This window comes from Mustela nivalis (assembly GCF_964662115.1).
Source record: "Mustela nivalis genome assembly, chromosome: 7".
Classification (NCBI taxonomy): Eukaryota; Metazoa; Chordata; class Mammalia; order Carnivora; family Mustelidae; genus Mustela; species Mustela nivalis.
Window position 1 is genome coordinate 108,431,758 of NC_139026.1, and position 14,123 is coordinate 108,445,880.

The following is a 14,123-nucleotide window of genomic DNA, read 5'->3' on the forward strand; positions in this document are numbered from 1 at the left end:
TAACTCTTACTATTTGAACTCTTTTTCCATTGATGTAATTTACATTATGTGTTAAGAGTAAGAATACTTATTGGTGGTAAAAACAATAAACACTTAGAAAGTTCTTCCATTTCCTCTGAGAGAGGATGTTGTGGAAAAGCAGCTCCTATCTGATGCCAAGAGTCCCACAGAATAACTTTATTGACCCTGGATGTATTTAATGGATTTTTACTATGCACATAATTTCCAAAAGCATTGTTATTTATTAATTATAAATTTGGTGTAACCATTTCATAGGGTTACACAGAGCTACCCAGTTTTGCATGTCTACTGTAATTTCACATATGAATGTATGAATTACTTGTCTTATTCATGTTGATACAGCCTCAGTCCATGGCGCATCCGTGTGGGGGGACCCCAACATACCCAGAATCACAGATATTTTTCCCAACTATTCATGAACGTCCAGTTTCTTTTTCACCACCTCCCACCTGTCCACCGAAGGTGGCCATTGCCCAGCGGCGTAAGAGCACCTCCTTCTTGGAAGCCCAAACTCGCCACTTCCAACCCCTGCTGAGGACTGTTGGCCAAAATCTTCTTCCACCTGGTGGCAGCCCAAGTAACTGGACACCAGAGGCTGTAGTTATGTTGGGCACTACAGCCAGTAGAGTAACTGGAGAGCCATGTGAGATACAGGTCCATCCTATGTTTGAATCAACTCAAGTTCACGGTGATTATAGACCTGGACTAGTACTTCCAGAAGAAGCTCACTATTATATTCCTCAGGAAGCGGTATATCTAGCTTACCAGGCCCAGGTGACAGAACAGTATGAGGGTATTCCATACAACTCACCATTACTGTCAAGTCCTATGAAACAGATACCTGAACAGAAGCCAGTACAAGGGGGCCCTACCTCAAGTTCTGTCTTTGAATTTCCATCTGGACAGGCTTTCCTGGTAGGACACCTTCAGAATTTAAGATTAGATTCTGGATTGAGTCCAGGATCTCCCCTCTCTAGTATTTCTGCACCTATCAGTACAGATGCTACACGTTTGAAATTTCACCCTGTCTTTGTTCCTCATTCTGCACCCGCTGTATTAACTCATAACAATGAGAGCAGAAGCAATTGTGTATTTGAGTTTCATGTTCATACTCCAAGCTCCTCTTCAGGAGAAGGAGGAGGAGTTTTACCTCAGCGTGCTTACCGAACTCGACAGGTTGCAGTGGACTTGAATCAGGAAGAACCACCTCCTCAATCAGTTGGATTACATGGTCGTCTACAGCCCGTGACTGAAGAACAGCGTAATTACCATGCCCCAGAATTGACCGTTTCTGTGGTAGAGCCTATGGGACAGAACTGGCCAATAGGAAGCCCAGAATATTCCAGTGATTCCTCACAAATTACTTCTTCAGACCCCAGTGATTTTCAGTCACCTCCCCCTACAGGGGGAGCAGCTGCACCTTTTGGCTCTGACGTCTCGTTACCCTTTATCCGTCTGCCTCAGACAGTGTTCCAAGAATCCCCACTTTTCTTCTGTTTCCCCCAAGGAACCACATCTCAGCAGGTTTTATCTGCCTCATTTTCTTCAGGAGGATCTGCACTCCATCCACAGGTTATAGGAAAACTTCCACAATTCTTTTAAACTACCCTACTATGCATCATTACATTTAAGTTTTCTGTCTGTCCTTTCCATTTATAAGGATTATTTTTAATTTTATTAGTAGAGTTTCTCCTTTTGGGGGGTTTATAAACTACTTGTATATAAGAACAAACTATAATATGCGCAAACCCTTGAGAAAGAGAACACAAAAAGTAGAATTTTAGTCACTTGTTAAAATCTATTTGTACATAGAATAATTTCAACTTGTAGTGAAAATGTAAATGGCTGTAACTCAGTATTGATTATTTATAAATGCTAATGGGAAGTATTTTTTTTCTCCCTGGAGACAAACATGACTGGTTTTTGTTTTTGTTTTTGTTTTTGTTTTTAAAGAAAAGATAACCTTGTTTTCTGTAAAACCAAAAAAAAAAAAATGGAAAATAGGGAAATTTAGAGTATTAAGAATAGACAAAATTTTCATTAGTGTGGAATAGACAAAATTTTCACTAGTTAAAAAACAAAAAGGAAACATCTTAAGAATTTAGGAATAAGTGAAAATGCCTTTTAAAATGGCATCATTTGAACAAGTCACTCTAAATTACATGTCCAAATAAAATGTTAATCCATAAAATTGACTGATTCTGATTTTTAGTAGCAAAGTTACAATCTAATGTGGGGTTTTGTTTTTACAAATTTCTGATATATGTTGCAAGCTAAGAAACAGGTATCTCAGGCCTTGATTCTTTCCTCAACAAGTTAATTTGTTATTTATATATATGGGCATATGTACTCTGCTGCACATAAAGACAAAGTAATGGACGTAATAGAATTCAACAAGTGGAATCAGTATTAACTATTTTCATGTATTCCATATATTTTATCAAATGTATAAGTCTTATAAAATCTAGTGGACTTCCAATTATATATTCAAGGCATCATTTGGATCTTCTAGATTTTCCACTCTTAACAAAATATTGTATGTTCTTGATACTTTCTTCCTGTGTTCTTCCCTCATAAGAGGCATAAACAGCCCCAAAAGTGTACATAAAGTATCAGTTATTTAGAATAGTTCTAAGAAGCCAAGATCCAGAAACTTGAAAATTGTGCTGCACGGGCATGCAGTATACTCACATTAGTGCATCAGTTGTTCGCCTGTACTGTAAATCCTAATGCACTGCCAGCCATTCGTCTTTAAACATTCCAAAGCAAAATATCAGGTGGTTCATTTCCAAACCTACTGCAGGAAGAAGGCATACTTAGTAGTGATTAAGATGCAGTAGAATGTCAGATCCAAGTAAACTTAAAGAGAAATCCCTCCAAACTGAAATTGAATGCCAAAGGTGGGCCTTTTCATTTCCTTAACTTACTTTATAAAAAATCCTGTGAATACAGGATTTCTCACCTCATTTAACTTGACTTAGACGCCTTCTAGATCAGGGTTTCTCAGATTCATCACTACTAATGTTTTAGGTTGGATAATTCTTTGTTGTGGGTTGTTCTGTGCATTGTAGGTTATTAGCAGCATCCTTGGCTTCTAATCCTTAGATGCCTGTAGCAGTCACCTCCCTCAGTTGTGACAACCAAATGATCCCTGGGAGGCCAAAATCACTTGTAGTTTTGACAGCCGTTACTCTAGGTTAGTGATGATAACAGGTTTTTTACATTTTTGGTAGAAGTCACCTCGGCACTACAAGAAGTAGCAAAAGGAACCAAATTAGCACTATCAAATCCCCTTTTGTCTTTGATTGTTCAGATATGGAATTTTTTCACATCGGTAGTCATACTACTATTTTCCTGATTATTATATTTCAGTAAGAATTTTATTATGAATTTTAGTATTTTGTCATGTAAAATTATAGCCGGAGCACAACAGTAGTAGGTTAGGTTTTAACCATCAGTGGTTTTTGTGTGGGATCAGAATATGATCTGTGATACAATCCTTCCCTAACCTTTCTCATAAAAGATGCCCCAGCAGCCTCTCCCATACTAATGATTGATTAGCTTAATCAAGCTGCTGTTTTATTTTGCACAAGCAAACTCTCAGGAGTTTATATGTTTATTGCAAAATCCTGACCTCTCTATATACTTAATTAGGGCTTCGCTAATTTGTTGTATTCACTTTTTCCTTCAGGCACAGGGGCAAAGCCAGGGTCAACCATCCTCAAGTAGCTTAACAGGCGTTCCATCTTCCCTACCCATACAACATTCTCAGCAGGTAAGAACAACTCATTGCTACATTTTATGGATTATCTGTAACCAAAACACTGCTTAATATCTTTTCATGAATTACATTCCTGATGTAAATAAAGGCTTGCTATGTTTTTGAAAGAAAATCAAGAGATACAACATTTCTTGTGTTCAGTAACATTTTAGAAAATCTAAAAGACATTAAGTCTTTTTAAACTATCTGCTGAGTTAGACACAGCATTGAAATTCAAAAGAATCATTGTTAACTGATACATTATTCATCTGCCTTGTGAAATAGATGATTCTAAACAATTTAACAATCCAGAGAATATCAATTTTGTTTTTATATTTGTGACTTATCCTTTTATGAGCATTTTGCCATTTCATAGTATTTGACTCTAATAATGCTAAACTCCTATTTAATTATTTCTAATTTGTGAGATGGGGTATCAGATTTTAAGCGAAGAGAAACTGAACAGCTATTTTAGGAGCTTCTTAAACATTTTTTGCACTTTTAATTTGGGGAATATAATTCCCCAGTGTTCAAGGAGCTCAAAAAATTAGTACTGCGCTGATGTATTGAACAGCAAAACTACTATTTCTAAAATTAAACATCTGTAGTTCATTATTGATATTAGTTAATGGTAATTATCTGCATGGGAATAATGCTTTTTTTGGCACTATTGACTATTTATTAACTGTTAGCCACTACATGTATCATAAAAACCTCCTGATGGACTATTTCCTTGATAGTTTCCTACGAAGTGTTTTTTCCAACCGCCAAATCATAAATTGGTTTCTCTTTCTATTAATTTGTTAAACAGAGCTTTTCCTATTACAAAATAGTCCCCTCCTAGTCCAGCATGTGATCATACAATCATTTGATACTAGTTTAAGATTAAATGTTCCTTGTACAAGATTAGTTTAGTTGGGGCACCAGGGTGACTCGGTTGAACATCTGCCTTCGGCTCAGGTCAAGATCTTAAGAGTCCTGGGATCAAGCCCCACATCAGGCTCCCTGCTCAGTGGAAAACCTGTTTCATCCTCTGCCTGCTGCTCCCCCTCCTTGTGCATTCTGTCTCATTCTCTCTCTATCACAAATAAATGAAATCTTTAAAAAAAAAGATTAGTTTGCTTATATGTACATTTATTTGGTGACCAACAGCCCTGTCATAGAATTTGCTTTGTCTTGCTCTTGCTCTTTCAGACAAGTAGCCGAATCTGTATATAATTAAATTTAAGTAGTCATATTTTTCCCAACCGCAACAAATTGTGGGGTTTTTTGGAAAGATTTTAATTATTTATTTGAGAGAGAGCATGAGAGGAGAGAAGGTCAGAGGGAGAAGCGGACTTCCCATGGAGCTGGAGCCTAATGTGGGACTCGATCCTGGGACTCTGGGATCATGACCTGAGCCGAAGGCAGTTGCTTAACCAACTGAGCCACCCAGGCGCCCAACAGATTGTATTTTAATTGTATTAGTAATCCCTAATAAGAATACAACCAAAGGGGCCTTTGGGTGGCTCAGTCAGTTAAGTGTCTGACTCTTTTCACAGCTTAGGTCTTGATCTCAGGATCATGAGTTCAAGCTCTGCATTGAACCCCATGGTAGACATCAAGCCAACCTGAAAAAAAAGAATTTACAAATTAAAAGTTACATAAAGGTGTTTGAGGACAGAAACACTATCATGGATACCACTGTCCTTGTTTATCTGTGGACACACCCAACATTAGAAAGCTGAGCAAATTTAAGTGTGTACTCTGTTTTTTCCTTTTCCAAAGGAAAAGATTAAATTTCCTTTTCCTTATATATTTTATATGTGAGCATGTATGTGTATACTTATTAACAAATGAAGATATTAGTTGACTGGTAAGAAAAATATGTGGGGGTAAAGGTGGGTAGTGTGGCAGTAAAGGAGGGCAATTCCATAGATAACAGGTTAAAAGAATTAGTTGACTCTTCTGGGGGGAAAAATGTAACTAAATAGGGCTGTTGCTGTAATACAAAATTTATATGTCAGTGATGCTTTTTTAAGGTAGCTTTATTTTATGAATTATTTTAAATATAGGATGGTATTTAAGTTGAGTAGAATCATAAAACTGAGCCCTCAATTTACATAAGTGTATGCAGTCTAGAATACTTGAGTTTTTCAAGATTACATAGCCAGTAAGTGGATAGAACTAAAAACTACAAGTCAGAATTCAGTATTTCTAAAATAGTAAGAGTTTTTTCTGTATTAAAGTTCTACAGGGACTTTTGATTCTGCAGAGGTGCTTAAGAAGCTACTGGGGTTTCCTGTGTTTTTTTTCCTAAAGGTTGTAAGCCCTTTGTACTATATGGGTGGAGTTGTTTTGGTTTGGTTTTTTTTTTTTTAAGATTAATTTATTTATTTATTAAAGAGTGAGCATAAGCAGGCAGAGGGGCAGGCAGAGGGAAAGGGAGAAGCAGACTCCCCACTGAGCAGAAAGCCCAACTTGGAGCTCTATTCTAGGACCCTGGGATCATGACCGGAGCTGAAGGTAGACGCTTAACCAACTGGGCCACCCAGGTGCCCCAAGTGGAATTTATTTTTAGAGATGAGTTTCACTTTACCGACTATCAGTTTCCAGCCCCATCTTACAAAACCATATCTCTAGTTTTATTAGAGTGAGGAAAGAAATGTACTTAGCTAAAATTTACTTTCTTTCCTGGGTTTCTGGAATGTAAACAATAAGGGATTGCTGTTTTGTTTTGCTTTGTTTTGTTTTGTTTAAGATTTTATTTATTTATTTGAGACAGAATGAGTGAGCATGAGAGGGGGAAGGTCAGAGGGAGAAGCAGACCCCCTGCTCTGCAGAGAGCCTGATAGACTCGATCCAGAGACTCTAGGATCATGACCTGAGCCTGAGGGCTGTCGCTCAATCAACTGAGCCACCCAGGGGATTGCTTTTCTCATGTTTTTAGCAAGAGTCCTTTCTAGTGCTATGCTGTATATTAATGAGGTACCAAAAAGTAACTTCCTCCTACTAGAACACTTAGTATTTCTTTGCTATATGCCATACAGGCTATAACCCAGCTTGCTTAATAATTTCTTCCAAAGAACCATGTAGAGTCTTCATGTATTTAACTTTCTGTTCAACTAATGCTCATGAACATTTTTTTTTCATCAAGTACCCTTCCTTGTCCAACATACACGGTATAGTCCTTCCTTATAGGCTATTTGAACTGGTTTCATGGGACAGGTTAAAAAACATGATTCTGAATTGCTGTGTGCAACAGTACCTGTTTGGCTGAAGTGCTGAATATTAGCCAGTGGGATTGTGCACAAAAGACCACTATATTCTCCTGGCCTACTCAGAGGTGCCACTTCTCCCTAAAGGCTCTAAAGTAAAATTGGCAAACGTGCCTCTCACTCTTATTTAAGCACAGAGTGATGGTATATGTCTATAAAACTGTTCTTTCTTGCCAGTTTACACACACATACACACATACACATACACACACACCACTAACTATATAAATTATTTCCTAATTGAGTTCATGCTCCCAAAGGCCATGTGCTAGATAGGCACTGAGGGTCTATCAAGATGGACTGATAAGATGTGACTACTTTCAAAGGAGCCTAAATAATCTAGTAAACATATCTGCCAACTCCTACAAAACAAATAAGCGTAGTAGATAAGATTATATTCAATGTGCAAAGCACTTTGCCTGTATTTGTATTTAATTTTTGTGTGAACCCTATAAGTATACTGTTATTATTTTCAGCCTTCAGATGGGAAGGCTGAGATAAGATCTGGAAAAGATAAATAATTTATCCAAGCTTAAACAACTTATAAGAGTTGGAAACAGAATTTAAATCCAAGTTGCCTAACTGCACAACCCACCAGTTAACTACTTCCCAGTTATGCCATTAAAGGAGAGAAATTACATCACTTTCAAGCAGGGAGAGGGGGTTAAGGAAGGCTTTATGAAAGAGATAGCATTTAAACTGGACTCTGATTATAAGTTATACTCAGATGCTAAGACTAAACAATATTCTAGACCAAAGGGAAGGAGGGGGTAAAAAGCACAAAGTAAACAGAAACAGATGTTTTAGTTCAGTTTAGCTAGAATGTAAATAAGTGAATGTGTATATTGGTTCTGCATTAATAGCGGGGAGAGGTAATCATATGCCTGTGTATAAGGTGGGAATTTTTTCCTCAAATTTCCCTCTTTCCCTTAATAAAGAAGGGAGTCAACATATATTTGAACCTTTATCGTACTTCCATATTACAGGCTTTATTTTGAACAATAACCAAAAAAATGTTAATGGAATAAAATAAAATGTGAAAACGCATGTGCCTGTAAGGACCTTAAAATAGTGTATATATAGTTGGAAATGTTTATAGACAGTATCTGACAGAATTGGTTTTAAACTAAAAGCCAAGGGCCACTTGGGTGGTTCAATCATTAAGCGTCTGCTTTTAGCTCAGGTCATTATCACAGGGTCCCGGGATCAAGCCCCACATCGGGCTCCCTGATTGGCAGTGAGTCTGCCACTCGCTCTCCCTCTGCCTGCCACTCCCCTTACTTGTGCTCTCTCTCTCTGCCTCCATCTCGGTCAAGTAAATAAATAAAATCTTCTTTAAAAAAAAAAAAAAAAAGATACTGGTAGTAGCATTATTTTAAGTGCCCCCCCCAAAAAAACTACCAAAATGTTCATTATTAGGATATTGATGCCATTGATAAATTAAATGAAAATAGCACATTAGAGAACAGTATTTATAGAATGGGCATGCTTTTGTTTCAAAAAACAAATATGTCATTGTGTGTAAATGACCACTTATAGGGTGTGTGAGTGGCTTAGTAGGTTAAGCATCTCACCAGCTCTGGTCATGATCCTAGGGTCCTTGCTCAGTGGGGAGCCTGCTTCTACCTCTCCCTCTGCCTGCTACTCCCCCTGCTTGTGTGCATACACTCTCCTTCTCTGTCAAATAAAATAAAAGCTTTTTTAAAGAAATGACCACTTATATACAGAAAAAAAATTCATAAAGGAGATGACCAAGCCATTAATAGTGGTTGCCTCTGAGATATGGGGCCAGGGTATTTCTTTTTTTTTTTTTTTTTTTTAAGATTTTATTTATTTATTTGACAGAGATTACAAGTAAGCAGAGAGAGAGGAGGAAGCAGGCTCCCTGCTGAGCAGAGAGCCCAATGCAGAGGTTGATCCCAGGACCCTGGGATCATGACCTTAGCCAAAGGCGGAGGCTTTAACCCACTGAGCCACCCAGGTGCTCCGTTAACAATAATTTTAAATTACTTACAAGTATTAGAGAGTCTTGAAAGTCAGCTATGAAGTTCAGATTTTTGCTGGGCTCAAGAGAGCCATTAATTTATTACAAAATTTACAATTACGTGCCATGTGTTAAGTGTATTATACCAGAATGTCTAGCGCATGTTTGATTCCTAAATGTCACTTACTCCCTTTTCCCTACGTTGAATCTTCTTGGCAGTAAAACGAACAGTCTCTCAGGTGTTACAGCTAGTAAATGGTAAAGCTAAAATTCCACATTCAATGCTTTTCTCAATATTTTGTGGCTGTAATCAGAACCGTTCTTCAAATTAGTTACACAGTTGATAAAATACAGTAAGAGAAAGATTAAAATAGGAGATTGGATTTGTTTGATATAGGATCAAATTGTAAGAGGTGATACCAGGAAAGAGGGTAAAAAAATGGGGAGCAGTGGTTGGAGGAGAGAGGATCTATTTGGATATGTTATCTAAAGATCTTTGTGAATGACTTACTATTGGAGTAAGAGGGATGATAGGTGAAGAACCAGTGGTGACTCTGATTTTGAAACATTGGTTAATTGCTCTTGGTTGTACCATCACAATGAAAGAATAGCAGAGGAAAAAGAGAAATATAAAAGGGAATTGTTGAATTTGGATTTATGCATGTCTTTATTACTAATATTGTCATTGACACATGCAGAAGACCTTAGGCAAACATATTTCCTTAGAGCCAGGCTGTTAATGAGTTGAAATAAAACTGAATAATTCTATTTTATTTTCAGCAGCAGGGAGTACAACAGACAGCACCTCCTCAACAGACAGTGCAGTATTCACAGACATCAGCCTCCAGTGAGGCCACTACTGCGCAACCAGTCAGTCAGTCTCAAGCTCCACAGGTCTTGCCCCAAGTATCAGCTGGAAAACAGGTAAACTCTCAATTCCTAAATAGACACTAAAAAAGAATCTCCATATAACTTTCTCATGGATAGGTTTCCATCTTCTCTAATGATGAATACTGACGTTGGTTATTTTTACCACAGAAATAAATTGACAGTTGTTCCTTTTGTGCACATGTATTGGTTACTGTAAATAGGTACATACTGACAGCATTCACAATCCAAAAATGTTTAACTTTTAGGTTTGTTAATCCAAAGGCCATTTGACAGGTATTTGAATCGTGGTGGGTTAAATAACTGCTTTGGTAGCTGAACCTGGACATTTTGTAGAATTGTGTCAACTATACCTAATATTCTAGGTTTACAGCTGTGCTGTATTTTTCATGTACATTTATGCATTGTTTCCTCCATTGCCTACTGACCGTAAGTTATAAAAAACCCTTTTATGGAATTGTGTTTAAGTCATCTTTCTAATCACTTTGGAAGGTATATTTTACTGAATGGCCTTTTTTTAACTTTAACACTGGGGCTTGTCCTTGTATTTTGGCACAGTGTATTGTTTCTGTCGTATTTCAGACAGATAACTGAAATTATGAAACGCACCATTATTTTATGTAACCAAGTACTGACACACCATTAATTTACAAACTGTGTCTCAGTTTCACAAATGTTAAAATGACCAGATGGTAGAAAGGGATGATTGCATCCTAGAATCAGTGAAATATGGTACTTACTTACCTACTTTCTTAGGCCAATATTAGACTTTAGAATTGTAGAAGCAACATGAATTGGAATCTACTTCCAGGGAGAAGGAATTCATTTTAATTCCAGTAACTACTATAGTAGCAGTCATACATTTAGTGACAAGAAACATGACAAAGGATTAGAGTATGTGAAATACATCTAAATAAAACTGTAAAAAAACAGAAAAGGCTTTGCCTATGGAAGTGTCCTCTTTTTATTGTTAAATGATGAAGCATGAACACAGTTTTCTACAAAAGAAGATCTGAAACAGCCAGTCTGTCAGCCTCTTTGTCTCCTATTATCCTTTCCCTATTCTTGTGTTTCACATTAACTTACACTAATGTATGCAGGGGTTGGGGGGTTTTTTCCTTCTTTTTGGCTAATTCATAAATCTTGCTTTAGGCAGCCTTGCTTTTTTTTTTTTTTTTTTTTTTTTTTAAAGTCTGTCTGTTTTGTTTTTCTTTACCTTCCCAGCTTCCAGTTTCCCAGCCAGTACCAACTATCCAAGGCGAACCTCAGATCCCAGTTGCGACACAACCCTCAGTTGTTCCAGTCCACTCTGGTGCTCATTTCCTCCCTTTGGGACAGCCACTCTCTACTTCCTTACTCCCTCAGTATCCCGTCTCTCAAATTCCCATATCAACTCCTCTTGTGTCTGCGGCTCAGACAGGTTTCTCATCCCTTCCCGTTACAATGGCAGCTGGCGTTAATCAGCCTCTGCTCACCTTGGCTTCATCTGCTACAGCAGCCGGGATCCCAGGGGGACCAACTGTGGTTCCTAGTCAGCTTCCAACCCTTCTGCAGCCTGTGACTCAGCTGCCAAGTCAGGTTCACCCACAACTTCTGCAACCAGCAGTTCAGTCCATGGGAATACCAGCTAACCTTGGACAAGCTGCTGAGGTTCCACTTCCCTCTGGAGATGTTCTGTACCAGGTATTGTGTTGGCTAGCCAAAAGGAGGGCACCAGAGGGTTTGGTTCTACTAGTAAACCATCAAGGACTTGAAAACCTAATAGCTGAATATTAGAATAACTAGCAATAACAAAGTGTAGCTGATCTCAACCAGAGAAGCTAATATAGTAAAATTCAGAGAAAAGATAGGGTAATGAGATCTGATAATTCATTTCCATTTTTCTCAAGACACTTCTTAGGAGAAAGATGGTTCTGTTCTATTTGATGTAAGCTGACTGAGTGCTAGATATCAGGTGACTCCTTTTTTTTTTTTTAATAGGCTAGAGTAGCCAACATGGTTGGTACCAATAAAAATCTTCAGATTGTCCTGTCATGATATGACGAGAATGATTGATACCTTGAAGAGTTTTTGCATTCTCCCACTTAAGATTAGCTAGAAAGTTGATATTTTTCTAAAAGGAATTACATTTATTCCTCCTATTTAATCTTTAGGAGGAGAAAATCCAGCACTTTATAGTTGTAGAGTCCTGTTCCCTAAATGGAAACCAGTTTACCATTTCAAGAATCATCTTTAAATCTTCTTTAAATTATTAGAAAGAGAGTGGGCTACTACTGTTCTTCTTTGCTTTGTGCTTTCTTTTTTTGTTGGGGTTGTTTTGTTTTGTTTTGTTTTGTTTTTGGTGTTTTGTTTGTTAGGTTTTTTATGCATGTCTTACTGTTTTGCTAATTTGATGACCCAACCTGCACTAACTCACCTTCCTCATTTCTGTCACAGGGTTTTCCACCTCGACTGCCACCACAATACCCAGGAGATTCAAATATTGCTCCCTCTTCCAGCGTGGCTTCTATTTGCATTCCTTCTACAGTCCTATCCCCTCCCATGCCTACAGAAGCACTGGGTACACCAGGTTACTTTCCTACAGTGGTGCAGCCTTTTGTGGAATCAAACCTTTTGGTTCCTGTGGGCAGTATAGGAGGACAGGTTCAAGTGTCCCAGCCAGCATTGAGTTTAGCCCCCACTACATCCTCCCAGCAAGCAGCTCTGGAGGTAAATGGAATTACTGCATGTTTATATATAAAACATACAAACACATGGGATAAAAATGACAAGAAACAGGTGCCCCTGTTTTAGAACTCATTTGGAGACTATTTTCAAACTAACTTCTAAATGACTTTTTCTTCCAGCAGAATGAAATGCCAATGTGGGGGCCTTGTTGCCACTGGCTGTTCTGTTGGGAAGTGAGTGTGCCTTGGAGAAGATTAACCCTATTAGCACTTCACTTCTCTAGCTAGTACTTTAGCCATTATTCTTATCCTTTCACAAATTCTTGCCATTGGCAGTCATAAAAGGATCTTACCCTGCTGTGCTCCCGGTAATCATTTTTGCCCTGCTAGGAGAGAGATCTGAATCATCTTTGCACTTCGCTCTGCCTGCCCTGTTGCACACCTCTAGGAAGATGCTGGCTGCATGCAAGTTACTTTCTCACTACCTAGCAGCTATGTCGGCTGATGTCCCACCATGCAGTCTACACCACAGACTTAGCTCTAGAAACCTCCTTTGGAATTTTAAGACCACTGTCTCTAGATGCTGAATACTGAGAATTACTAGTAAATTTAGTGCTTCTAGGACTTAGACGGGGGAAAAAAAAAGAGTAGCTTATTGGAGATGATGAATAATAAATAAAATGTATTACTGCCAAGATATGTATTATTCTTTCTATTTACAGAGTACTCAGGGAGTATCTCAAGTTGCTCCTCCAGAGCCAGTGCCAGTGGCACAGGCACAGCCTACCACTTTGGTCTCTTCTATAGACAGGTATGTAAAAGTAAAATTTTGCTTCCTTGACTGGTAGGTAGGATCATCTAAAACTTCAAAATATTAAACCTTCAAGCACTGAACTTTTTCTCTTTTTTCAAAGTGCACATTCAGATGTTGCTTCAGGAATGAGTGATGGCAATGAGAATGTCCCATCATCCAGTGGAAGGCATGAAGGGAGAACTACAAAACGGCATTATCGAAAATCTGTAAGAAGTCGCTCTCGTCATGAAAAGACTTCACGTCCAAAATTAAGAATTTTGAATGTAAGTGTTAACCAGTTTATGGGTTTTATACATCTTAATATCATTTAAATATTTCTATGGCTCAGGTGTATTGATGAAAGACTGGAATTTTCTAATCACCCAGTAACATTGTTAAATTCCATATTTTTATAGTAAGGCATTATTTACTTTTTAGAAAAAGAATTTTAAATTGTAGAATAGGGGCGCCTGGGTGGCTCAGTGGTTTGAGCCTCTGCCTTCGGCTCAGGTCATGATCCCAGGTTCCTGGGATTGAACCCCGCATCGGGCTCTCTGCTCACTGGAGAGCCTGCTTTCCTTCCTCTCTCTCTCTGCCTGCCTCTCTGCCTACTTGTGATCTCTCTATCTCTGTGTCAAAAAATAAACAAAACCTTAAAATAAATTGTAGAATAGAGACTTACATTCCTTTCAGACCCTTCAGTGGAAGATGAGGAAGTAGCACAAGGACTGATATTTCTTAATGTTTTCTTGCT

General features: G+C 38.1%; 1 protein-coding gene across 23 annotated transcripts in view; it reads left to right on the forward strand.

Moving 5' to 3' along the window:
- Positions 1–14,123, forward strand: part of WNK1 (WNK lysine deficient protein kinase 1) — a 143,072-nt gene that overhangs the window by 103,750 nt on the left and 25,199 nt on the right. For 6 of the 23 annotated variants that reach the window (XM_082737986.1, XM_082738003.1, XM_082738002.1 and 3 more), the window contains 7 exons: positions 3,713–3,796; positions 9,803–9,946; positions 11,135–11,593; positions 12,347–12,619; positions 12,757–12,810; positions 13,299–13,387; positions 13,491–13,653. In XM_082737986.1, the coding sequence (XP_082594112.1) occupies positions 3,713–3,796; positions 9,803–9,946; positions 11,135–11,593; positions 12,347–12,619; positions 12,757–12,810; positions 13,299–13,387; positions 13,491–13,653 (1,266 nt within the window). Of the gene's footprint in view, positions 1–363; positions 1,594–3,712; positions 3,797–9,802; positions 9,947–11,134; positions 11,594–12,346; positions 12,620–12,756; positions 12,811–13,298; positions 13,388–13,490; positions 13,654–14,123 lie in introns of all 23 variants that reach the window. The other 17 variants (XM_082738005.1, XM_082738007.1, XM_082738008.1 and 14 more) reach the window with 9 other exon arrangements.